The following is a 27837-nucleotide window of genomic DNA, read 5'->3' as shown; positions in this document are numbered from 1 at the left end:
CAGGGCCCCTCATTTGTGATGCCCATGCTGGCTCCTTGCTCTTTGTGCCCTTCATCAACTCTTCTTGAACTATTTCCAGATCTCGCCCCAAATACCCTGGCAGAACTTTCCTTGTTCAGACATGAGGTCCCACAGCACCCGTCAGGCCTCCTTCATGGTCATTCCTGCCAGCGCAGCTCCAACCCCAACTACTGTCTATAGTTTTAACTTCTGGAAATACTGCACTATTATTATTTCACTTTTTATTATTTGTCTCCACCTATTAGAATGTAAGCTCCGTGAGTACAGGAGCCGTTCCATCTTGTTCACTGCTATATCCTCAGTGCCTAGAACTGTGCCTGAGTGTTTGCTAGGATGAGGAAGAGAGAAGAGGAGGAGGAGGAAGAACAGGAGGAAGTGGAGAAGGAGGGGGTGGGGGAGGAGAAGGTAGAGGAAGGGGTAGAGGAGGAGGAGTGGGAAGATGAGGTGGAAGAGGAGGTGGACGAGGAGGAGGAGGAGGTGGAGGTAGTTGAGGAGGTGGAGGTGGAGGAGGAGGAGGTGGAGGTAGATGAGGAGGAGGGGGTGGACGAGGAAGAGGAGGAGGTGGAGGTAGTTGAGGTGGTGGAGGTAGATGAGGAGGTGGAGGTAGATGAGGAGGAGGGGGTGGATGAGGAGGAGGAGGAGGAGGGGGTGGGCGAGGAGGAGGAGGAGGAGGTGGAGGTGGAGGAGGTGGAGGTGGAGGTGGAGGAGGTGGAGGAGGTGGAGGTGGAGGAGGAGGAGGAGGAGGTGGAGGAGGAGGAGGAGGAGGTGGAGGAGGAGGAGGAGGAGGTGGAGGAGGAGGAGGAGGAGGTGGAGGTGGAGGAGGAGGAGGTGGAGGTAGATGAGGAGGTGGAGGTAGATGAGGAGGAGGGGGTGGACGAGGAAGAGGAGGAGGTGGAGGTAGTTGAGGTGGTGGAGGTAGATGAGGAGGTGGAGGTAGATGAGGAGGAGGGGGTGGATGAGGAGGAGGAGGAGGGGGTGGGCGAGGAGGAGGAGGAGGAGGTGGAGGTGGAGGAGGTGGAGGTGGAGGAGGTGGAGGAGGTGGAGGTGGAGGAGGAGGAGGAGGAGGTGGAGGAGGAGGAGGAGGAGGTGGAGGAGGTGGAGGAGGTGGAGGTGGAGGAGGTGGAGGTGGAGGAGGTGGAGGAGGTGGAGGTGGAGGAGGAGGAGGTGGAGGTGGAGGAGGAGGAGGAGGAGGTGGAGGTAGATGAGGAGGTGGAGGTAGATGAGGAGGGGGTGGATGAGGAGGAGGAGGGGGTAGACGAGAAGGAGGAGTAGGAGGAAGGGAAGGAGGTGAAGGTTGATGATGACAATGACAAGAAGAGGAAGAATAGACTGCAGCTACTTTGGCTAATTTTAAGAAATCTTGGGTAAACTTTATGGTTAAAACATTCAAGTAGTAACTCAAAAATAATCCAATACACACCTTCAGACACCACTTAAATAACTCCTTTGTACTTTTAATTGGGATTGCTGCTTGAGTTTGAGGTGGTCATGCATTTGTAATGTACTGTCTCTCTGGTAGTTTCAGTGTCACCTCTTTTTCTAGCCTAAGCCCAAGCCTGATTCCTACAGAGTTCTTTTGGATTCCTTTCCCTGCTGGCCTTCTGAAAGTCTGAAGAAGAGGATGTTCATGGTTGAAGATCATGTAAGGAGGAACGACGCTGTCTCCCTTCCTAGAAGATTCTGCTGAACTGTAAATGATGGCTTTCTGCAATTCACCATTTAAAAATTCAATCTATGTCATTTGCCAACCTCAAAACCATTTAAGTGTTTGAGACATGTTGGTAAGTCTCTTTGAGGTGGGGCATGAAACAACAACCCACTCCCATACCTCTCTTTTATCATCCACCATGTTCCATATGATTTGAAAGTGGCGAAGATCATTGTAACTTAAAAGCTGGTCCTCCTCAGTGGAATAAAACAAGGAGAAATTCTCCACAATTATGGCTTTAAAAAAAAGAAAAATTAAGAAGTTAGACAATTGTGCTGTCATATTTTAGAAAGAGTAAAACATCTACTATTAATAATGGATTCTATCACCTACATCATAAGCCAAATTTTTAAAGTGCTTTTAGTATGGTTTCCAAATTGGCATGTTTACACTTGGACTAAGCTATTTCTCTAGCTCCTGCCTTTCCAAAACATGAGGGTCGTAAGCACAAACACACATTCTGTGTATAGAGATAGTCATGCCAGCTGGCTTTAACTCTTAGTTGAGAGTTCCAGGGCTGTTTTTAAAGGTCAAATTGAATTCTGGGTGGCCCCACAGCTGGGTAAATAAGGTGTACCTTTCAAAAATATAAATGTGATATTTCAAGGCTAGAAAGATAGTCCTCTCTGATATTTGTTCAACTCAATCCATGAGAAGAGCTCTTTTGAAATTAATGATCATAACAAATGCTACAACTCTTAAAATTGCAGTCAACTGTCATTTACATGCCTTTCAAAGGTCTTTTCAGCTTCTGGATTGAGAGACAACAATTTATAATCAATGCCATGAAACACCCACCCCAAGCAATCCAAGATAATTGCTTGAAAATCATACATAATTATCTAAGTACCTGAGTTTAAAGAGTAAAAAGTATTCAACTAACATCACTTACCTACAAGCAGATTTAGCATGATGTAGGCAATGATGACATAAAATGAACAGAAATACATAAGTGCTCCAGCATAATTTCCACAGTCTGTTGCCCAGTATGTAAATTCATCTGGAGTACAAAACGGAGGCTGAACCTTTGGGGCATTGGGGTGGAAGAAGGAAGAGAGGATAAGAGTAGAGAATACAAATTTCTTTTAGCTGACTATAGTTAATAAATAGATTCCTAAACATATAGCATATCATTAACTTCAAAGTAAGCTTTCAAAAACCACATACATTGGTACATCATCTGTAGCAGAAATAAAGAAGAATATTTCACTTATGCTATGCTGTTATCTTGTAGAATCCCAAGGTTATTGCCATTTTTAAAAGCACAATGAAAATGAACCGATCTCCACTAGATATTCTTTCTGCCACTGCCACCAGACCCAAGTGATAAGTAGCCACTGTGATCAAACTGCAGAAAATCAAATAAAAAGACATTTGCAAGTTTTTCTCTGACTGAAGTAATGGGTTAAGATTTGGGAATATAGACTCTACAGGTATACCTCGGAGACATTGCAGTTTCAGTTCCAGACTGCTGTGATAAAATGAATATTGCAATAAAGTCCCATGCATGTTTTGGTTTCCGAGTGCATACGCAAGTCATGTTTATACCACACTGTGGCTTATTAAGTGCACAATGGTATCATGTCCAAAAAGGTACAGACCTTAATAAAAAGTATTTTTATTGCTAAGAAAAGCTAACAACCATCTGAGCCTTCAGTGAGTTGTAATCTTCTGCTGGTGGTGGAGGGTCTTGCTTCAATGTTGATGGCTGCTGACTGAGCAGGGTGGTGGCTGCTGAAGGTTGGGGTGGCTGTGGCAATTTCTTAAAACAAGTCAACATGGAAGTTTATCATATCAATGGACTCTTCCTTTCATGAAAGATTTTTCTGCAGCATGTGATGCTGTTTGCTAGCATTTCACCCACAATAGAACTTCTTTCGAATTTGGAGTCAACCCTCTCAAACCCTGTTGCTGGTTCATCGAGTAATTTTATGTAACATTATTATGACTATGTTCATAGCATCTTCTGCAAGAGTAGATTCCCTTTCAAGAAGCCACTCTGATCATCCATAAGGGGCAATCTTCATTCCTTCAGGTTTGATCAGGAGATTGTAGCAATTCAGTCATGTCTTCAGGTTCCATTTCTAATTCTAGTTCTCTTGCTATTTCTACCAACCACATGTGCCGCGACTTCCTTCACTGAAGTCTTGAACCCCTCAAAGTCATCCATAATGGCTGGAATCAACTTCTTCCAAATTCCTGTTAATGTTGATGATATTTTGACCTCCTTCCATGAATCATGAATTTTTTTTTTTTTTTGAGTCGGAGTCTCGCTGTGTCACCCAGGCTGGAGTGTAGTGGTGCGATCTCTGCTCACTGCAAGCTCCGCCTCCGGGTTTACGCCATTCTCCTGCCTCAGCCTCCCGAGTAGCTGGGACTACAGGTGCCCATCACCACGCCCAGCTAGTTTTTTGTATCTTTAGTAGAGATGGAGTTTCACCATGTTAGCCAGGATGGTCTGGATCTCCTGACCTCGTGATCCACCTGCCTCGCCCTCCCAAAGTGCTAGGATTACAGGCGTGAGCCACTGCGCCTGGCCATGAATGTTCTCAATGGCATGTGGAATAGTGAATCCTTTCCAGAAGGTTTTCAATGTACTTTGCCCAGATCTATCAGAGGAATCACTATCTATGGCAGCTATTAGCCTTATGAAATCTATTTCTGAAATAGTAAGACTTGAAAGTTGAAATGACTCCTTGATCCATGGACAGAACGGATGTTGTGTTAGCAGGCATGAAAACAACATTAATCTCCTTATACATCTCCTGATACAGCTCTTGGGTGACCAGGTAGATGCATTGTTAATGAGCAGTACTACTTTGAAAGGAATTTTTTTTTTTCTGAGCAGTAGGTCTCAAGAGTGGGCTTAAATATCCAGCAAACCATACTGTAAACAGCTGTTCTGTCATCCAGGCTTTGTTGTTCCATTTATAGAGCACAGGCAGGGTAGATTTAGCATAATTCTTAAGAGACTGTATTAGTCCGTTCTCACACTGCTAATGAAGACATACCTGAGACTGGGTAATTCATAAAGGAAAGAGATTTAATTGACTCACAGTTCAGCAGGGATGGGGAGGCCTCTGGAGACTTACAATCACAGCGGAAGGGGAAGCAAATACGTCCTTCTTCACATGGTGGCAGCAAGAAGTGCCAAGCAAATGGGGGAAAAAGCCCCTTATAAAACCATCAGATCTCACAACAGCTATAGTGAGAACTCAGTATCACAAGAACAGGATGGAAGAAACCACCCCCATGATTCAATGATCTCCGCCTGGTCCCTCCCACGACACATGGAGATTAAGGGAACTACAATTCAAGATGAGATCTGGGTGGGGACACAGTCAAACCATTGCAGAGTCCTAGGATTTTTGGATAGGTAAATGAGCATTGGCTTCCACTGAAAGTCACCAGCTGCATTAATCCCAAACAACAGAGTAAGTCTGTTATTTGAAGCTTTGAATCCAGGCATTGACTTCTCCTTTCTAGCTACGAAAGTTGTTCTAGAGGGCATCTTCTTCCAATAGAAGGCTGTTTTGTCTACATTGAAAATCCATTTTTTAGTGTAGCCACCTTAATTAATTATTTTAGCTAGATCTTTTAGATAACTTGCCACAGCTTTTATATCAGCAGCACTTACACTTCTTTTATATTATGGAGATGGCTTCTTTCTTTCCTTAAACATCATGAACCAATCTTTGCTAGCGTCAAACATTTTTTTCTGCAGCATCCTCACCTCTCTCACCCTTCATAAATTTGAAGAGAGTAAGGGCCTTCTTGTGCATTTGGCTTTAGCTTAAGGGCATGTTGTGGCTAGTCTGATCTTCTATTCAGACCAGTAAAACTTTTTCTCCATATCAGCAGTAAGGCTATTTCTTATCAGTCATGTGTTCGCTGGAGCAGCATTTCAATTGCCTTCAAGAACTTTTCCTGTGAATTAACAACTTGAGTAACTATTTGGTGCAAGGGACCTAGCTTTTGGGCTAACTCAGCTTTTGACATGCCTTCCTCCATAAGCTTAATCATTTCTAGCTTTTGATTTAAAGTGACTGATGTGTGAATCTTCTTTTCACTTGAACACTTATAGGCCATTGTAGGGTTGTGAATCGGCCTAATGTCAATATTATTGTGTCTCAGGACATAGGGAGGCCCAAGGAAAGAGAGGAGAGTTGGAGAAACAGCTATTTGGTGCAGCAGTCAGAAGAAATATGACGTTTATCAATTAAATACTCCATCTTATTGAGCATGGTTCATGGCACCCCTCAAAAAAACTACAAAAGAAACATCAAAAGATCATTGATCACAGATCACCAAAACAGATATAGTAATAATGAAAAAGTCTGAAATAGTGAGAATTACCAAAATGTGATACAGAACCAGAAAGTGAGCAAACACATGCTATTGGAAAAATGGCCCTGATAGACCTGCTGAACACAAGATTGCCATAAACCTTCAATTTGTAAAAATGCAATATCTGCAAAAGGCAGTAAGTGAAGCACAGTAAAACAAGATGTGCCTGTACATAGCAAATTCACATTCAAATTGTGTAAGGAGTAAGCCCCATTCTTGGAACACTGTTATGGGATGCTATGGAATAGCACAAGACTTAAGTCATCGAAAACTCTCTCATTGTTTACAGGCTCCATAAAACGCCCACACCTCTGAGAGAACTTTCTGGTTTTTCTCTGCAAGGTAAACTAGCTCTCTCTTCTATAATCCCAGCATTCTGCTTGTATTTTTATTTAAGATTCATTAAATTTTGCCTTGTGTTCTATTTGATTTGGCAAATTCTCCTTGTTAATTCATGCATGAAGTCCTAGCGCTCCTACTGTGTGCTAGGTTTGTGCCAAGTTTGGGGGGAGACTGGTAAGAAAGGCATAGGCCCTGTCTGTTCTTCCTGCTGACAGTTGAGTGCTGTGCAGTCCAATATGGTGACCACTAGCTCCATGCAGGGATGTAAATTTAAATTTATGTTAATTAAAATGTAATAATATAAAATTAAAACTAAAATTCAGTTCCTCAGTTGTGTTAGTCACATTTTAAATGCTCCATAACCACATATGGCTAGTGGCTCCCGAATTGGACAGTGCAGATTTCCATCACTGCAGAAATTTTTTAACACAGCATTGGTCTGTCCTGTAGTGAGAAAGAGATAAAATAAATGAATGTAAGCCAATAATTCACTACAGCTCCTTATTACAAAGGAGAACTATACAGCAGCATAAGAACATGTAGCTGGCTGTCTTAGCTTAAGGCAAAAGACCTGTTTAAACTGAGGCCAGAAGGATGATGCTTGGGGAAGACAGGATATAGTAAGAAGGAAGTTTAAAGTATACTTTATAGTATAAAGGAAGAGTGGCTCAGAGCCCTTGCGATAAGCTCCTGGAGTGTGCCTTGGAGTTGTTGAAGACCCAGCGCCTAGCATATAGCTGAGGGGCAGTGAACTATCCACTGAATACATTAAATTAAAGGGCTCCCTGTTTGACTTTGATTACCAAAATATTAAAGATGGGAGGGAGAGAACAACACTCACAGAATGCATATTTGTTGAATGGAACTACAATAGCTCAAGTTGGGTTGAGTATTTTGCCCTAAATATTCACACATTGGAAAGTATAATAATGCAATTTTACGGACTGAAGTGTCAGGATTTATATTTCATACACAAAGTCTTGACGCTAACAAGGATGATCCTGCCAACACTATGTTGCAAGAGTTTCATGCTGATTCTAAGTCTAAGCCTTTTTCATGATGAGAGATATTTACCATACAGTCATGCATAATCTTGTTCCAGTCTTCACCTGTGACAATTCGGAACAGTACGGTAATAGCTTTGCCAGCCGAAGAAAAATTTGCATGCCTGATTTAAGAAAAAAAAAATTAACAGAATGTGAATAGAAGGGTTTGTCATGAAATAGCATGGTTTGCTACCACCAAAACAAGTGGAGGTTGTAGCAAATTTGGTTGCTAAGTTACCTTGTCCAAAGGTTATACCTTTTTATTAGTTTGTCATTTATACTTGCCTCCAAATATAGCTGTCTGAACACCCAACTGTAGCATGACCACTAATTTATTGCCATTCATCTTGAATGACTAAGTAGGCAGGCTTTGGCAACTAAGTGATTCCTTCTTTCACTTGGACGATGCTATAAAAGGTGGGGCAGCCATGTATCTAATTCCTACAACCAGACATATCGATATATACTTTGTTGCATCAGGACTTTAAAAAAAACGAGACGCATCTATAAAACTTAGGCAAATAGTTAAAAACTGCTTTTCATATATTATATATATAATATATATATTACAACCATTATAACATATTACATATATATTACAACCATTTGGGGGGCTCTAAATTCCCATATTTTGCTGAGAAAGAAACCCAAAGTTATCTTAAAATTGTTCCATCTAAAAATAATATATCACTTTTTGGCAATATGTAGATAGAAAAAGTGCTGGAATTGGGAGTGATGATTACTGAATGTTGGTGGAATTATGGATTCTTTTTATTTCTAATTTTTCTAAGGTTTTGAAAGTAGACCTTTTCAGCTGAATAACCTTTTTCAACTGGAAAAATATCATTCAAGAATTGGCTATTATTTTAATTTCCAACTGATTACTTCCCTTTCCCTTCTCCTAGACTTTAATAGACAAAAAACATGTGTTTATTTAAAATTTTATTACTAAAGGGTTTGCTTGATAAATGAATAGAAAGATAAGTATACACCAACCTGTTAATATTCTCCCCATATTTCACAGTACCAAATAAAACAACTCCAGCAAAAGCGTAACACAGCAGCAAAAGGAACATGCCTACTATGATAAAGAAGCTCTTGTACATGCTGACGACCACTGTCAAGAGGAGCATCTTTAGCGTTACCTGGGGACCAGGGGTGGGAAGCGGGGAGACAGAGAGAGAGAGAGAGAGAGAGAATATTTAATCTATTAAGCTATGGAAGACCTGGGTAGCAACTAATCTTTAAGCAGATTGGCTCAAAAGTGACTCTTAGGTGTATCATTTGAAAGTTGCTTTCTATAAGGTATTAAATCTAAATATTCTTCAAAACCCACCAGGCATTGGGTGAATTTTATTCTTACTTCAAGCATTTCAGCCTCTTCACACAAATTAATAAGAGTAACACTAAGCATTTTCACCTTCCATTTTCTCTTCTCCTGCTCCTCAATTCTCTATGATAAGGGCTACACATTTTTGACTGATAGCAAGTAAACTCAGGTTTCTTCCACAAACAGACTTTCACAAAAACAAACCTAAGCAAAGGTATAATACTAAATAACTATCAAATATTAAGTATATTGGTTATGTGTATATATGGAATGTATATATGAAATAATGTTTGTAATAAAAAAAGGAAACAGCATTGTAAAAAATGAAAAATATATGTGGAATATACCCATGAACATTAACAAATAATATTAAAAAATCTGGAATCTCATCCTGGCTAACGTGGTGAAACCCTGTCTCTACTAAAAATACAAAAATTAGCTGGGTGTGGTGGCACATGCCTGTAATCTCAGCTACTTGGGAGGCTGAGGCAAGAGAATCACTTGAACCTGGGAGGTGGAGAAAACAGCTGAGATCCTGCCACTGCACTCCAGCCTGGTGACAGAGCAAGACTCCATCTCAAAAAAAAAAAAAAAAATCTGGAATCATGGAAACATAAAAATTCATTAAAGATTATTTTTCTTTGAAGTTACTTAACTTTATTGAAAATAAAAATAAAAATGCATTAAGAAAGAATATTGGTTTTTGTTTTCATGACTGATGTTATCTTTAATTAAATTAATAAATTTAAATGATTTATTTATTGAATGCAAAGAATAAGCAACATAAATGGCAGGAAACACATCGAATGATAACTAAGCTATTGATTCATTTAATAATGTTTAATGTTTGTTAATCTTGACTTATGATGTCTAGTAATTTGTGATTACATCCCTAAATACCCGGAGGTAAGGCTGTAATCAATTAATCACCATTCTTTCATTAACACATATATGACCTTTAAGATAAGATTCTTCACAAAGTACTTACATGTTTTCCACAGATGGAGAAAAACCTAAATACAATCACACAAGCGCCCATCATGTAGGTATATGCATTCTGAAATTTAAACAGAAGACACTCTCATAATTTGCACAAAAGATCTTGTTACAGTTCCATTTTTTAAGCCTTCTGTGAAGTATACTGAATAATTAGCTTAATATGTGTAAATTCTTATAAGAAAGTTATCTAAAAAAGGTGCTGAAAAGGTCACTGCAAAAACTCATGAATAAATATTAGATTTAAAATTCAATCTCAAACTTCGGGTTCTGTTTTGCTCAGCTAAATTCTGTATTTTGAAATTTACTTCACATAAAATGGTGACCAGCTCTTTTGCATACAGGGTGTGAAAAACACAGGATAACTGTGCAACATAGGAAGGTCAACTGACATAGGAGATAAAGGAATCCTAGCAAAGAGAAAAGGCTGATGGTGGAAAAGATTGCCAGAAGTCAGATTCTAGACACCACTGAAGAACAAACACACACTCATTCCTCTAAGCTGATTTCAGAGAGGTCTTCCCTGCTCAGGAATACATCCAGCTCTTTTTTCAAGGGTGTGATTAGCAGGAAGAGATGACTGCACTTTATGAATAAGAAAGCTTCATTTGAGAAACAAAGATCCCACCAGCTATAACTGCAATAACAACCTTGACATTCAGCCGATGCCAGAGTGTGATTACTCTCAAGGAGGCTTGCCTAGCCAAATGATGACAGTCACAGATGGGCCCCGCGAAGGGGGTCCAGCGAGATCCTTGGTGAGGTCCAAGCACATGAATGTGTGTACATAGCATCCTTGCATGGGGAACTTTCCTTCCCAATAGTCCACTGCAAAATACGGTGGAGAATGAGCATCCTTCCAAGACCAAAGAGGTTCTTGGAGAAGAACAAAAGCAGTCAGGCAGAAAAGGGAAGTTGGTCTTTTGGGTTTAAGATTTCCTCTCTGAGGTTATCTGGGATTAGGGAGTCTACTTGACTTTTGCTTGGACTGAGTAGCTTTAGGTTGCATTTTGATATGGTTTGGCTGTGTTACCACCCAAATCTCATCTTGGTTTGTAGTTCCCATAATCCCCAGGTATCATGGGAGGGACCAGGTGGAGATAATTGAATCACTGGGGTGGTTTCCCTCATCCTGTTCTTGTGATGATTAAGTCTCATGAGGTCCGATAGTTTTATAAGGGGCTTCCCCTTTCACTGGTCACTCATACTTCTTCCTGCCACCATGTGGAGAAGGATGTGTTCGCTTCCTCTTCCACCATGATTGTAAGTTTTCTGAGGCCTTCCCAGCCATGCAGAACTGTGAGTCAAACCTCTTTCCTTTATAAATTAACCAGTTTGGGGTATTTCTTCATAGCAGCATGAAAAAGGACTAATACAGTAAATTTGTACTTAGAGTGGGGGCTACTATAAGGATACCTGAAAATGTGGAAGCGACTTTGGAACTGGGTAACAGGCAGAGGTTGGAACAGTTTGGAGGACTCAGAAGAAGACAGGACGATATGGGAAAGTTTGGAACTTCCTAGAGACTTGTTGGATGGCTTTGACCAAAATACTGATAGTGATATGGACAATGAAGTCCAGGCTGAGGAGGTCTCAGGTGGAGATGAGGAACTTATTGGGAACTGGAGCAAAAGTGACTTGTTATGCTTTAGCAAAGAGATTGGCGGCATTTTGCCCCTGCCCTAGAGATCTGTGGAACATTGAATTTGAGAGAGATGATTTAAGGTATCTGGTAGAATAAATTTCTAAGTGACACAGTGTTCAAGAGGAAGCAGAGTATAAATATTTGGAAAATTTGCAGTCTGATGCAATATTTGGGAGGGGTCCAGGCAGAATGATATGGTTTAGCTGTGTCCCCACCAAAATCTCATCTTGAATTGTAGTTCCCATAATCTCCACGTGTTGTGGGAGGGACCAGGTGGAGATAATTGAATTAAGGGGGCAATTTCCCCCATCCTGTTCTCACGATATTGAGTTAGTTCTCACAAGATCTGATGGTTTTATAAGGGACTTCCCCCTTTGCTGGGCACTTATTCTTCTCTCTCCTGTTCCCTTGTGAAGAAGGATGTGTTTGCTTCCCTTTCCACCATGACTGTAAGTTTCCTGAGGCCTTCCCAGCCATGCGGAACTGTGAGTCAATTCAACATCTTTCCTTTATAAATTACCCAGTTTTGGGTATTTCTTCATAACAGTGTGAGAAGGGACTAACACACATTTTATCTGGAGAAAGGAAAAACATGGGCCTTGCTGCCTCTTCTTCCCATGTTAGCTAAAGATCTATTGCAGATACCTTCCCTCTTTATGTTTTGGAAGTAATGACAACCAATAGTTTTTAGGATGAGAATCTGAATTCTTCACCTGGACTGCAAGGTCCGAAGAGGTCTGATACCTTCTTACTCATCCAAATCTTGTACTGTGCTAGTACTATGTATCTATCCTTCTTCCAGCTCTGTCATCTTTCCATCCCAGGAATAGCTACCTGAAATGCCCTCCCCTTATCCTACAGATGGAGCCATCACTCCCTTGGGGATGTCTTCCAAGACCTCTCTGATGAAGCCATCTCCCACTATTATCTAAGTTGTCACAGGAACACAGGCTCTCCTTCATCTCCCTCATCATAGTCATTATACTCATAGATTTGTGAGCAATTGATGACTATCTATCTACTTTTCTAGGATATAAGGTTCACAAGAGCAGCAACTATATTTGTTTTGCTTATTACATTCTTCTCAATTACTAGTACTGTGTCTTGTACTAGGAATTGAGAACCATTTATTGCTGAGAAAATACTTCAGGGTGACTGAGAGCTCACCTAGGCTTCGTTACAGCCCCTGATGCTGAAGGTAACCACTGGTTTAAGGACGCTCACTACGTTCATGAGCACAGCATCTCATATTAAGGCAAGCCCTTTAGGATGTGTAAATGAGTCTTATCCAGCATGTGTCTAACACTAAGGGAATAGGAGAATGGATGGAAGGAAACAGGGAAAAACTGATAATATTCCTTGGGATGAGATCAAGGGTGACTAACAAAAAGAAGGTAATTATAATAATGCCTACAGGCTTGTATAATCTTTCTAGTTCAAGAAAGCCTCAAATATATTATCTCACTTGATCTTCATAATGCCAGAGGGGATAGGTGGATTATGAAGTTATATTGGCCGTTCAGAGCAGGAAACAAAGGATCATTGAAGGCAAATAAATTAGTCAAGCCTGGAAAATGGTGGAACCTAGACTAGGACCCATATCTTCCAGAGCTGTGCTATCCAACATGGTAACCACCAGCCACATGGAACCACATGTGGTCACTGAGCACTTGAAATGTGGCAATTTAAATGAAAAAACGCTGTAAATGTAAAATACATACTCAGCCAAAGACTTCACACAAAGGTACCAGGGTACAACTTATCTCAATAATTTTATATTGCTTACACATGAAAATAATACTACTTTGGATATAGTAGTTTAGAAAATATAATTATTAAATTGTTAATAATTGTAATTTTATAAATATAATTAAATAATTATATACTAATAATTAATTATAATTTAATAATTATAATTATAGAAATAAATTATAATTAATAATTATAATTAAATAAATATTTATTTAATTAATAATCATTAATTATAATCATATAATTAATAATATTTAATTATAATCATATAATTAATAATTATTTAATTATAATTATTAATTATAATTATTTAATTATAATTATTAATTATAATTATTAATTTAATACTTATATTTTCTAAACTACTACTTCTTTATTGTGGCTTCTAGAAAATTTTAAGTGATATCTGTGGCCACATTTTATTTTCATTGGACAATATGGCCCTATATTACAGTTCAGTACACCCATAGTTGCAGATTTTGAGTGGGATCTCGGACTGAATGGAGGGTGAAGGCACTTTAGGTAAAATAGTGAGAATACAGGTGTAGAGATGGAGAATCATATGATTTAGAGAAGTGGAGGCTAAATGTCTTAAAGAAAATGAAACAGTGGAAGTACTTGAGAATTACATCGTGAAATACTGATTATAACAAAGTGGAACAAATGCTGTATTTCAGCTGAGAAAACAGGAAAATAGGACTATAGTCTTCTGATACTAGCTTGTGTGAATTTGGACAGTTCTCAATCTCTGTTGCAGTCTTCCTCTTTCTTTCTTGTTTTCCCCTTTGGTAAGATGAGGGGTTAAACCAGAAGATCTTGAAGGTCCTTCTCTTTCTAGCTTGCACCATCTAGGGCTTTGAGGGGCCAGGTTTTGCCTGTGTGAAGAGTGCGGGGGTGTGTATATGTAGACAAAAGCATGTCTGAGAGCCCATCACAGTCAAAGCTGGGCTTTAGGGAGGTCCATCTAACACCTCAGAGCAGGTTGATGTGGAGTAAAATGAGACTGGAAACAGGACTGAGCAGAACTGAACCAAACTGAAATAATCAGCTGAAATCAACTTGACTTCTATGCTTACCAGGAGGGCAAAGTGAAGCACCACCCATACAACGCCAAGCGATGTCACCAGGAGATCGTATCGGTTTCTTCTGCTTTGCCAGAAGCCGGCAGGCGACATTGCTATGATCTTCATGGTAACCTGGAGAAAAGGCAAAGAAGAAAATAAACAGAGAGAGTGTTTAGCACATATTTAAATATATTAACTTGAGATGCATTATGTGTATGTATTTTTTTTCAAATGAAGAAAATTTTAAATTTGATGTGGACGCAGTATCTTTTCCATTGAAAATGAGACAAACACTTTAATGCCTTTTGAGGTTTCCTTTTAGGCCATGTGCCTACACTATCTATCTGTCTGTCTATTTATTTATTACTATTTTTTGAGACTGAGTCTTGCTTTGTCACCCAGGCTGGAGTGCAGTGGCACGATCTTGGCTCACTGCAGCCTCTGCCTCCAGGGTTCAAGGGATTCTCCTGCCTCAGCCTCCCGAGTAGCTGAGATTATAGGCATGCGCGACCACTCCTGGCTAATTTTTGTATTTTTAGTAGAGATGGGGTTTCACCACATTGGCCAGGCTGGTCTCAAACTCCTGGCCTCAGGTGATCCACCCACCTTGGCCTCCCAAAGTTCTGGGATTACAGGAGTGAGCCAGCATGCTCAGTTATACTATTTAAAGAACAATTGTAAACAATGTAGTAACTAAAAATAAGAGTTTATTACCAAGATATATGATTTTATTTTTGAAGCTAAGTAGCTTACGAATGTGTGTTCTCTCCACTCTTTCCTCTTTGTTTTATGACTAGTTCTGATCATGGGACATTTTTCTTCCTTAAGCAAAAGGCCATAGATTTTGGGAAACATCAACCAGTGTAGGGCAAAATGAGAATCTGCTTGTATTTCAAGAAGATTGCCCTGGAAAGCGATATTATGAGACTCACATGTTCAAATAACCTTGTCTGGGCCAACTTGCTTTGCTTCTCTATTGCAATTTGAGTCAATGAATTATAGTGGCTTGCAGCATTCCCTCTAAATATTAGAACTCGCATAACTAGACAGGCCAGTGTTCAGACACAACAATCGACAGCAGCATTTTCTGTAGTTAGAAAAATCTGATGGATAAAGTGATGTCTTTGTTCGAGTTAAGCAGAACCGCTTAAGAAGGAAATATCCTAAGGGCAAAGCTTCAAAGGCAATGGAACACAGAGAGGGGAGTAAGTGGCATCAAAGAGGGAGGCTGATTTACTTTAAAACTGTGCACAGATTCCCCCAGAGCTAGTTGACTCATTACAGTACCTCCAGAACAAAGATGAAGGTGAAAACAACTGACATTGTTGCCAAAGGTACGGTCACCGGGTCCTCAACGTCCCACTGCAACAGAAACAGCACAAGAGTCGTTGCCCACGTCCATCGGACACAAACAGGCTTGCCCCTCTTCTGCCCACTTTGCCATGACAGTGAATCTTAATTTTTATACCCAAGAACATAACCGTGAATGCACAGAGCAGCTTGTGATACTCTCGGATGTAGCAGTGAATACAAAATTCATTCCCAGAGTCTTAGGGTGAAACCAAGTACCTTGACAGAGAGCAACACCGACTGGGCCAGGACGAGTAATGCAATTGTCCTCTTAAAAAATGGATGCTGGGTTATGTCATACATTTTAGCTCTAAAACCATCATTATCTAGAAAAGAAAGGTTTGGGCAAGGGCATTTTAGACACAGGTCACAATTACTTTCTTGTCGTTTATTTTCTTAAATGCTTATCTTAAAACGCATTACATTTTCCTCCCCAAACAGTTCCATCTATTGTGAGGTGTTTTTGCAGCAATGGCTGGCTCTGAATATTTAAAACGACAGTGCATGACGCCGTCTATATTGGAAGGAGAAGTGCATCCTTCAATTTCTGTCAGTTTAATACATTTCACTCATAGTTTTAAAAGGCGAGTGCAAATATATTTTATTTAAAAATTCATTTTTTCATTAAGGCTTAGTCTGAGAGCACTGAAGCACAGCCTTTGGGTGGTTGATTTTAATAGCCTTATAGAGAGATCTGTGGTTTGGAGCCTGTTTCTGTATTAACTTATGCACAACCTCCCAGCGGCCTCACGATTATTATTTTAATTTAAATCTGAGACTCCTGGGGAATCGTGCACACTAGTGCCCAACATGAATAAAATCAGAGCATCTTGGGTACCCGGGCGAGGCGGGAGATGAAGAGGCTGTGCGATCTTCAGTCGGCTCTTCAGGTCTTCCCATCTTCTCTGATCGACGGTCAGCAAAGCCGTCCCCTTAACAGACAAAAGAAAGCAGGAAAAGGCCTTTTGTCATGTGCTCGCACCAAGAACATGGCAGATGGGGTGCCGAGACAAACAGGACTTATGTGGGGGCTTGCACTGACCATGTTCTTCCAACCATGGTGGTTAGAGAAACATGGTCAGAATGCTCAAAGCTGGTCTTGGGAGGAGTTCCCAAAATGACGACCAGGTGTTTCAGAGAGAATTCAGCAGCCTTCGACTTGTATCTTTGGAGATGTGTAATATTCAGGTTTGGGAAAATGTAAAGAGGAGTTTCTACATAATCACATTTTCAAAAAAGGATACTCACTAATAGTAGTTAGTTTCCTTTCATTTCATAGCAGCAAAATTATAGCTTGTCAATGCTGTGGCTTCTAGTTAAGGGTATGTTGTCTTTCTTGAAAAAATGTCTAATATGTGCAATTGCAAAACTGTTTTTGAGAGATACAAAGTCATAGAGTTTGCATTTTAAGAAATTAGTGCTGTGATAACTGCCTAAATGGAATTACGTATTCTGTATAATAGAGTACTTGATTAAAATGCATATGATTACAATTATATTATATTGTATTGCACTGCACTGCATTATATTTTATCCTAAAAGCAGAAGTGTAATTTTAAAAACTAGACAAAAACCCCACTCTCCCTTTCCTTACCCAGAGCTAACCACTACCCTTCAGGCGTGCATCCTCCTTACTATGTTTTGTGCTTATGTATCTATCAATACATAAGAATTTGTTTTGAATTTTTTAATATTTATAGAAATGGTGTCCAACATGTGATTATTTATGCTGTTTCTTTATATCTGCATTGAACAGTATACTTTCCATACAACTAGATTACTAGATCTAATTTGTTTAACTGCTCACAAACACTGTCCACTGTACAAATATCAGAAGTTATTCATTTTAGATTTATGGACTATAACCAATGCTGCAATAAGCATCCATGTATTGTCTCACAGTAAATATCTATGAGGGTTTCTCCATTGTTAATCTCTAGGAGAAGAATTGATGGGGTCTAGGAATTTAAGCATCTTTACATTTACCAGATGTTGCCAACTTGCTTTCCAAAGAGCCATAACCAAAACAAATTTCCTACCAGCAATATACAAGTGTTACCATATCCTAATATTCTTGCAATACTTGATATTGCCAGACATTGTAATCTGACCACTTTGATAGGTGTGAAAATGTATCTAATATTGTTTTAATATTAACGAGATGAAACATTTGTATGTGTGTAAATGGTGATGCTCATATCTTCCTATGTGAATTGCCCTTTCATATCCTTTGCTCATTTTTGTATTTTGATATTTACTTTTTAATGGTTTGTAGAGATTCTTTATACATGCTGGATACTAATCCTTTATCAATTATGTAAGTTGTACATATTTTCTCTTGGTCTTGGCTTGTATTTTTATTTTGCTTAGAGTGTCTTTTGTCATTCGGAAAATTTTAATTTAAATATAATCGAGTTTATACTTTTTTTCCTTTATAGATTTTACTTGGTGGCTAATGCGATGAAATCCATAACTACTCCAGGGCAAAAAACAAATGCTTACTAGGGGTGGGGAGGGGAACTAGAATAGGGATAGTCAAATGTTGATTAACAGATACGAAAATACAGCTAGACTGGAGGAATAAATTTTAGTGTTCCATGGTAATATACGGTGAATCTAATTGACAACAATTAATTGTATATTTTTAAATACCTAGAAGAGAGGATTTTGAATGTTCCCAAGACAAAACAGTGATAAATGTTTGAGGTGATGGATATGCTAATTATCCTGATTTGATCATTACACATTATAATACATGAATTGAAATATCACACTGTACCCCATAAATATGTATAATAATTACGTGCTGATTAAAAATAATAATAAGAGCAAAAACAATATTTGCTGCTTATCTGAAATTCAAATAAAAAATAAATGCTGACATGCTTTAAAAATGGTTTAAATTTTGCTTTTCATATCGAAGTCTTTAATTCATCTGGAATTCATTTTTGAGTATGCAGTGAGGTAGAGATCTCAGCATAGCTCTTTACATCAATACAATCAATACCCTCAACACCACTCCTTGTTGGTCTCACCATCCTCTGCACTAATTTGTTGAGCTGCTTCTGTTTTCTACATACAAGGGTCCCTGCTGGGTCTTTCTAGTTTTTTCTGTAAGTCTGATTTTCTATACCTATAACAATACTGACACTGTTTTAATTATTGTAGCTTACTTTATTGTTTTATGTTTTTATTTTTGCTCAACCTTCCTAGAGGTTTATTGACTTGATTTAAAAAAAACAAAACGCAGCTTTTGTTATTCTTGAACATTATAGAAGCTATACAAGTTTCCTCACTTTCTGTATCATTAATTTCTGTCCTAATCTTTGTTACTTTCTTCCCCCCTACTTTATTTGATTTTACTTTATTATAATTTATTGATTTGGATATTTGACATATTAATATTCAACTTGTGATTCTTCTCTAATATATACACTTAAAATGATACTTTTATTTGTAATTACTGATTTACCTCTACCTCATGGGTTTTTGTATATGATACTATAAAATGTTTTGTCTGTAAATATTTTGTGATTTTCTATTACAATTTCTTCAACTCACAAATTATTTACAGTATTGTCTTAATATTTCCAAATTGTAGAGTTTTTTTTTGTTTTTGTTTTCATTATGGTCAGAAAACATTCTTACATTATCAATTCTTTGGTAATTATGGCCTACTGGGAGACACATTTTGTGCTTGAAAATAATGCACGTTCTCAAATTGGTGGAATTAGAGTTTTCCTTATATGTTCATTTGGTTGTGTTTATTGTATCAAATCTCATATTTCCTTTTATTCTTCTCTGAATTATGAGATTTTTTGAGAAATATGTTAATATCTTTCACTATGATTTTGGATTTTCTAGCTTCTTTTTACAACTTGGTTAATTTTTGCTTTGTACATTTTGGGATTCGGAAGTTCTATATCTTTCTGGTGATTATTTTGTCATTGTTTAATATCATTTATTCCCAATAACAGTGTTTGTTTAAAATTGTTCTTTTCTGATAATCACATTGCTAAACCACTTTTCCCACTAATTATAAGCAAACACATGTTCTCTGGCCACCATAGATATTAATGTAATTACTTTGTTATATAAAAAAAAAAATTTTTGGAAAGTTGAACTCTGAAAGGATCTAAAAGAATAATAAGCATGGAGGTATCATCTGATCATTAATATATAAAAACTCTGAAAGTTTATTATTGTCAAATTAGGTTAATAAATCAAACACATTGTCTTATAGAGAAATCAGAAAAAAATCTATATTACTAATATAGACTTGAAACTCTTTAAAGAGGTTCCCATTTTCAAAAGAAGACATATTTTTGAATGATTCTGAATTGTACCCTAAAGATTCCCTGATTTTCTATCTCTATTGTCTCTACATTTGGAAATTTACCTATGTGCCTTTGGGTATGACTATTAAGATGTGTGCTCCATGAGGGCAAATAACTTTTCTGTGTTTAGTGTTTAGGTTAGTTCGCTAGGCCCTCAGTGTCAAGAGCAGCATCTGGCACCTAGTAGATGCTCAAATACATCTGTTGAATGATTGAATAGTATATAAATGCTGTTAGATGGCAGCTCATGAGCTGCTTTCTAAAAAAAAAAAAAAAAAAAAAACTTGCAGAGAAAGAAACTTTTCTAAAAGGCTCACATAATTTAGCAATTGATATCTCCAATTAACAAATCAAGTTTGTAAAGCTTGGTAATATAATTTCTTGTCAATTTCTCCTTTCTTTAAGTGCCCATTTGAGCTGATAGAACATACGCCCCAGATCCCTCAAACAGGCCACGTTACTCTTTCCTACCTGCAGAACATAAATACAGTGCAGGATGGAGACCTCCCTGGTTATTCTGCTTACCTCAGCCACTTCTCTAAGCTCAAGTGTTGCAATTAATTATACATTTATTTCCAGTTACTGAACATTTTATGTTGTTCTACGTATGTTGCTGAATTGTGAGCTGTGATACGTTCTAATCTTCCTGAAATCAGGTGTCTGCTCAGATGGCTTCTTAACGGTGTTCTGGGCAAGCAGTGCCTAAACTCTCCTGTTAATTGACTGACTAGCTTCTGCTTATATTCTAGAATTCTCAGTGTCTGCTGCATTACATGGCTCAAAGGCATCTAAAAGATCCTTCTTCCTCTTTCTGCTTGGTATTAAACTAAACACTGTAGGGCTCAAAGCATCTCATTAATGAATGTGATAGGAGTAAAATAAGGGGCTGGGTGACACGATCACTACTGTTCTTTCTGTCTCTAACATCCCATGTTTCTGAGGGTCCAAGTAGAGTCGGGGCCCAAAAGAGGAATTTTTAAACCTCACCCTTTGAAAGCCTGAATGAAATGACATGCTCATTAGCCACACATCAAAGGTGTCAATTGACTGGGTAACTGGTACCACACACATTGAGCCTGAGGACAGTGAATGACAGATACAGTCCCATGTGTGGCAACACAAACTGAAGAGCTCTGATGTGAATGCATGGGAATCAGTCCTAGCCATGAATAATATCGAACAGCACGGTGCTTTACGGGCAGATCTAGCTTCAACTTAATGCAGAGTGAAGGTTGACTTTATTCTACTCATGCCTTCGAAGAATCACAGAGCCTGCAGTAATAGGCACCAATTCTGAATTCTGGCCCTGTTTATCACACCTTATAAGCCCCAGACTAGTCATTGCTTTTTCTGCAACCGTGCATTTGAGAGTTGTGAGAATTGATTGAATATGTAAGATCTTAGTACACAGTGTGTGTTCAAAAACTGCATGCATTTCCCTTACTATGATTGCAAAGACTGCCTCTCAAACAATAGAGGGCATAGCAGAAGTGCCTAGATGAGCAAGCCCCTCTCCAAGGAGTGCTAATAGAATGTTCTTCCCCAAACTCACACTTTGATAGGAAACTACATTGTCGTTTTCCCATTTGTGAGCCTTTGTTCTAAATCATTAGAGCTGTTACAAACTCAACAGGCTTCCTGAGTTCACAAAGTATGTCAAGTTCATATGAAATTAGAAAATCTTTTTTTCTTTTTTTTTTTTTTTTTGAGTCTCGCTCTGTTGCTCAGGCTGGATGCAGTGGTGTGATCTCGGCTCACTGCAACCTCCGCCTTCTAGATTCAAACAATTCTCTTGCCTCAGCCAAACCCAGTAGCTAGGATTACAGGGATGTGCCACCACGCCCGGCTAATTTTTGTATTTTTAGTAGAGATGGGGTTTCACCATGTTGGCCAGGCTGGTCTTGAACTCCTGACCTCAAGTGATCCACCTGCCTTGGCCTCCGAAAGTGCTGGGATTACAGGTGTGAGCCACCATGCCCTGCCACAAAATCTTTTTATTCTGTGATTTAGGATTTTACATTTTCTACCAGACTCCCCTCACCCCCATCAAAATTCTGAGTTCACCTACTGAGTTACACAGAAGCATACAGTCTACATTTAGTGAAAGTAATATTACCTGTAATTAGCGAATCACTTTCATCTATTGTATTTTAATAACTTGCTGCACATCTTTTCAATTTGAACAATAGGAGATGAGCCTCTCAGTTGTCAGTGAATTAATGACACTGTTACCAAAAGGGTAAATTTAGCAAGAGAACTGTACTCTTAAATAATGTGTCTGAAAAGCAGCAATGAGGTAGCTTGTAAAACAGTTATAGAGATTATTTACACCAGTCACTTTACAGTTTAACAAGGCTTCATGCCGTGTGTGAAAAGAAAAAAATAGCTCAAAGTGAGCGGCCAGAAAAGGCTAAACCCTGTGGTATCCAAACCAAAAATTCTTACCTTGTTTTCATTGAAATTAGCAATAACTACTCCAACAAAAAGGGTCAGTCCAATCATGCAACCCAGGAATACAAAAACATGAATATAGATTCCATGGATCTGCATAAAGGAAAATACGGTTATTCATCAAAATAAATGAAAGCTGCTCTTGAAGTGTTCAAAGGATTCGATGTGCTCGCTTACCGGCCCCACACGATGAATAATAACATCTCTCACTTCCACCCAGCCTTTCAAGGAGAGAACTTCAAACAATGCCAGCATAGCGTTTCCCACATTGTCGAAATTAAAGTTCCGAGGATTCGCCCTGCAATTCCAATAGAGGAATGTTCTGTGAAATTCCAATAAGCAGCACTGGAAGGCAAGTATCTGTAGCCCTTTCCAGTCATGGGTGTGGGATATGTATGTGTGTATATATACACACACATATACACACACGTGTGTGTGTGTGTATATGTATATACACACACACATATGTGTGTGTGTATATACACACATTTTTACGCTATATGGCATTCATTTGCTAAATCATAACAATGCATCAATGTGCTATAATTGAGTGTGTTCATTAGGTAATGATGGGGTGATCTCAATGTACAACAGCTCTAGTTCTAGCTGGAGAGGTTCTGCAACATTTCTACCTCGTCCTGATTACCCTGAGGACTGGACAGATGATTTTATCGATTTGCACAAAGAAGCACTGGATTTTGGATGTGGATTTTGAAATAGTTTTGTAATTGAAAACCTTTCTGAAGGCATAAGTTACAATTGCCTGTGTTAGTATAGAAAGTGTAGAGTAGAATTTAGTCACTTTATTTCACTTTGTGTCATCATGGTGAACACAGGGCTGTAAAGTAGTGATGCACTTAGAGGTCACTGAGACGGCAAGAGGTGTTTGCTTGTAGTATGTATTTTTCCAAATTCCTCTCTTCCGGTTGGATTGTTTTTCTTATTAACTCTGAGTCTTTTCAGTGGACTCTTAGTCTGGTCCCCTTTGTGGGTGGCATGCTTTCTACCTCCACCGCTGATTCCTGATTCCTGAAACTCATTGGCTTCTTCATTTTCTTTTTTCTTATATATTCGGGGGGTACACGTGCAGGCTTGTTACATGGGTGTATTGCCTAATGCTGGTGTTTGAGCTTCTAATGAACCCATTACTCAGACAGTGCACGCAGAATCTAACAGGTAATTTTTCCAACCTTTGCCCTCCTTTCTTCCTCCTCCCGTTTGAAGTCCCCACTGTCCGGCGTTTCCATCTTTATGTCGAGGTGTACCCACTGTTTAGCTCCCACTTCTGTGGGGGCCAGGGATGTCTCATTTCTTGTTCTTTTAACATGGTTATACTTTTCTCTTCCCACTTATAAAAGTGATCCTTTTTACTAGATTGCATCTTCTTTGTTATGGTTCTTAGCTAACATTTTTGTTGTTAATAGAAGAAGCTTTCAGTGGTTTTTCCCCCTCTTTCCTTCTTATTAGAGGCTAATTTTAAATAATTAAGATTTTGACAACCAAACACTGGAAAACCATGGACTGTATTTCCTGAATTTAATGAAGAACTGAGCTCCGGACCACTGACTAGAGTAGGCCCCTTGGAGCCTATTTAAATTATATTTTGATCATTTTCTCCCCCTGCTAGCTCATTTCTCAAAATTTAACCCTCATGACAGGCAACGCTCTGGGGAAAATCTGGTTCTGTACTTTTCTACCATCTTTTATGTTTTTTAAACTATAGAGACAATCACAAGATGTGCCTTCATAAGTGTTTTGAATATTAAATAGATGAGGATAGAAGAAGAAAATATTAAACTGAAACTGATTTGCTCTTAAGGGCTTAGGGCTGATTAGTGGAGATGGTCTTTAATGTAGTGCAAAAGCCCCACTCAGAAATGCATATTTTGGAATTCTGCTTTATATTTTTTATGTGTGAAAGTACAAATATATTCTTTTGGATGCTTCCAACAATCTTTCCTTTGGGATGTTTCCACTAAATTTCATATATTTTACAGTAGACAGAAGTTATGAGGATTCTACAGATGCCACAGTTTGCTTGAATAAGGATTTTTTAAAACCAAGTGAACCAGTTCTCAGAGCCGATGTTGGACTTCCTTACCTGCTCATTTTCTTTTGTAGAAGTGCTTTCTTAGCTGAATTTGCAACAACTGAAACTACTGTTATCTTCTATATCTTCTAGAAGTTAGAATATGTGAAAAATATTCTAACTAAGCCAAGAAAAACAAAATGTAGCATCAAAGACTTCAATAGTTAGAAGAATTTATCACATTTAAAAAGATAAGTCTTTTTCAGTTTTAATCATGTAAGGTGTTTTCTTATGCTTTCTTCATGCTAGCAAAGTTGCAAAGTTTGAAACTTTACCTGTAACTACGGAGTCCTTTAATAAATCCCAAATGTCATCTATTATTGTCATTTTTACCTGCTACCCTTCCTTGAATTGAAAAGGTTGTCATTTTTTCTGGTTAATTTGTGAAATACTGTAATCTTGCCTGTCCAATTCAGAAAACTAAGACATTAGATCTGACCACATACTTTTGTCAGTTTTTTACCTCCCAGAGGAGGTGCTCCACGGCTCCCCAAGATCATGGTAGGGAGAGCTGCTCTTCTCTTGGGGAACATGGGGGCACCCTGAAGACGTGACTGAGCCTCTGCCCTTGGATGTGGAAATGCAGAAAAAGACTTTGTCCAAAAACAGCGTGCTGTATCTTACACAACCATCTCTAAATAAATCAGAAACGTCATACTTCCTACAGCACCCCAACCCTTTTTGCCTTGAGCTGTGGGCATAGAGTTGCCTTAACTTGTAATACCAAACCTATGCCTAGACTTTCCTCCGCACCTGCCTCTGACCCTGCCCCCTTCACCTGGCTAGTTCCTATTGGTTGTCCTTCAAAGGTAACCAGTATGTCTTCTCATCTGGTCCTTCTCTTTGGCCCTGCATAGTTGGGGTTAGGTGCTTCTCCTGTGTGTCCATTGTACCCCTAGCCTTTCTGTAGGAATCAGAGGCAGGTATACCATGAAGCCAAAGAAACCTAAGGGGTAGGACCCCTCTTTTGTACAGGCCCTTCCAAGACCCTGGTACCTCAAATTATTTGGGCCTTAAACCCTATAAAACCTGATCACCTTCTGCCTAGAACGTATCACAGTGTAGCTTAACATTACATGGAGATGAGTTTCGGGTGAGCCAGAGGTAAGCTTAGGGGCTTATCTGTGCAGCATTAAAGCCCTTAGCATATTATATAAAATTATTTGTAATTTTATTTTCTGTTTCCCACTGGACTTTAAGCTCCTAAGGGGTAGGGGCCATAGCTTATTCAGGGCCTTACCAGAGTGACGAGCATACTACCTGGTGAAGAGCAAGCACTCAATAAATACATTTATTATAAGCCTGAATACTTTGTTGGTTTTTCTCCCATGCATGCCATTTTCCTATATTCCAGACTTCTTCTTAAAATAATTCATACCATATTTATAATCTATGATATGTTTAATCCTTTTTACTGAGGTGACTCATCAAGTCTGAGTGATTCAGAAGAAAGTACATTTATTAATCTGAAGAGAGAATATTGAAACTAGACTGTCTCCTGAATTAGTGCATATTTATGTCCTAATTACCAAAGCATTCCTCTAGATGTATTCCTAGATATGTTATTTTCTTAATCATAACTTAGCCAATATAAAATTACAAAATTTCAGCTTCTAACTCTTGATTAGCTTGCTAAAGAAGGAAAGTGTAAAAAGTTATCAAGGTTACAGATGACATTTATTAGATCGAAGGTATCTATTTCACTACGATCCAAGTCACATTATCCTGGAGAAATGAACAAGAGCAATTGTGATGATGTTCAAGGAATGCCTGGCTATTTGCTTATGCTTCCAGAATGGCATTGCCTTTGAAACCCCTAATAATACCTTCCATAAAATATTGCATTTAAATTAACTTTGATTTTAAAAATCCCATGTAGCTTGTTGTATGGAATAGGTTGAGAGCATAGGGCACAACTGGCAGGTTTACTTTTCTCCAAACATTACCCTCAAGTGTGTTCCAGCTCCCTTTCTGAATTCTTGTGGAGGTCCCAGAGCTTTTCGGTTATTTTCAGTCATTCAGTTTTACATCCAACTGATCCTGTAACTCATATAACAATCCCATCCTTAGCAGCTCAAGGACCCCAGTTTGAGGAAAGGAAGAAAAGCTGGCCACTTCCTTCACTTCCACTCCCCCTCTTCAGGCCACCACGAGATTCTCACATGACTGAGGTGGGATGTCGTTGAAAGGAATGGAGGAATGGAGTTAAAGTCCTGTGCATCTGATACAACTGGATTCTGGCCATAGGTGTTCAAGAGTTTGAACCCCCTCTCCAGCCCAGGAGTGCCTCATTGCACCTTTCCTCCTGTGAGTGTGCAGTCTCTGGGTGATTCTCAAGTCTGGCTCCTGGAAACACACCTACGGACCCTTTGGGTGGGGGTACCCTTTCCCAGCACAAAGCCCTTTGCAGCAAGGTTCAAGAGGACTCAGATGATGCGGCCCTAGGCACTGACTACTGGGCTCTCCAAGAACACCAGATAACCCTGCCCTCCAGATGGTGATGAGCAGCCTGGCCACAAGAGTCTCTCTTCTTGCCCTGCCCATCTCTGATGTTAAGTGATCCCCCTGGGGTACCTCACTTGGCAGAGGTGGGAGGCACCCTCCACCTTTCTCTATAGTGAAGGAAATGAAATGCCCCAGTGTTCTCTATTCCTGACTACATTTACTTCCATATTATCTTTGAATTAATAAAAATTAATAAATTATAACATAAATAACTTTATGCTATAATTAATTTTTGTCTCATGGAAGAAAATTTTTATGCTCCTTTAATTTTTATTTCAACGGAAAATGGACGGCTCTTCTAGTCAGCAGTGGGGCCAGGATATTCTCATGTCTCACATTCCTCTCTCTCCAAGCTGAAGCCACATACCCCAAATGAACCCTTTTTCTTAGTTCTTGGATATTTTAAAAAATAAAAACCTAATATGCATTCTATTGGATTATGTATAAAAGCGAATTTCATATTAGAAAAATGCCAAAGAAAGGTAACAGTGAGTGCTAGGGTACAGCTGGGTGAAATGCTGTTTTTATTAAAGAGTTTTGACATTTAGAAAAGAACATCAATTGTGATAAAAGCAGAGGTGCTGTGCCTCAGTTGTTATTCTTACACATTTTCTAAAAGAAAACTTAAAAAACAGATAACAATTTTATAGGACAAATGAAGGTGACAGAACACTCAGTTCACCAATGACACAGACTGAGAGATCCACTCATGGTCATTAATAAAATAAGAAAGAAGGCACTAGGTATTTCTAGCTTTGATCTAAGTGCTTTGAAAACTCAATTTAAAGAAAAAGGAATATTAAAGGGAAAGTTAGAAGTAATCAACTGTGTTACTGATTATTCCTCTCTAATCT

General features: G+C 38.8%; 1 protein-coding gene across 7 annotated transcripts in view; it reads right to left on the bottom strand.

Annotated features, from left to right (window-relative positions):
* The window catches only part of NALCN (sodium leak channel, non-selective), a 376903-nt gene that overhangs the window by 12995 nt on the left and 336071 nt on the right, over nt 1-27837 (bottom strand). For all 7 annotated transcript variants that reach the window (XM_055245146.2, XM_055245148.2, XM_055245150.2 and 4 more), the window contains 11 exons: nt 22567-22687; nt 22384-22482; nt 16440-16533; nt 15821-15927; nt 15539-15613; nt 14264-14383; nt 9783-9851; nt 8461-8609; nt 7493-7586; nt 2622-2754; nt 1850-1965 (listed from right to left, as the gene is read on the bottom strand). In XM_055245146.2, coding sequence (XP_055101121.1) covers nt 1850-1965; nt 2622-2754; nt 7493-7586; nt 8461-8609; nt 9783-9851; nt 14264-14383; nt 15539-15613; nt 15821-15927; nt 16440-16533; nt 22384-22482; nt 22567-22687 — 1177 coding nt within the window. The remainder of the gene's footprint in view (nt 1-1849; nt 1966-2621; nt 2755-7492; nt 7587-8460; nt 8610-9782; nt 9852-14263; nt 14384-15538; nt 15614-15820; nt 15928-16439; nt 16534-22383; nt 22483-22566; nt 22688-27837) is intronic.

This window comes from Symphalangus syndactylus, chromosome 15 (assembly GCF_028878055.3).
Source record: "Symphalangus syndactylus isolate Jambi chromosome 15, NHGRI_mSymSyn1-v2.1_pri, whole genome shotgun sequence".
Lineage (NCBI taxonomy): Eukaryota > Metazoa > Chordata > Mammalia > Primates > Hylobatidae > Symphalangus > Symphalangus syndactylus.
This window is presented reverse-complemented; position numbering and strand designations above follow the sequence as displayed.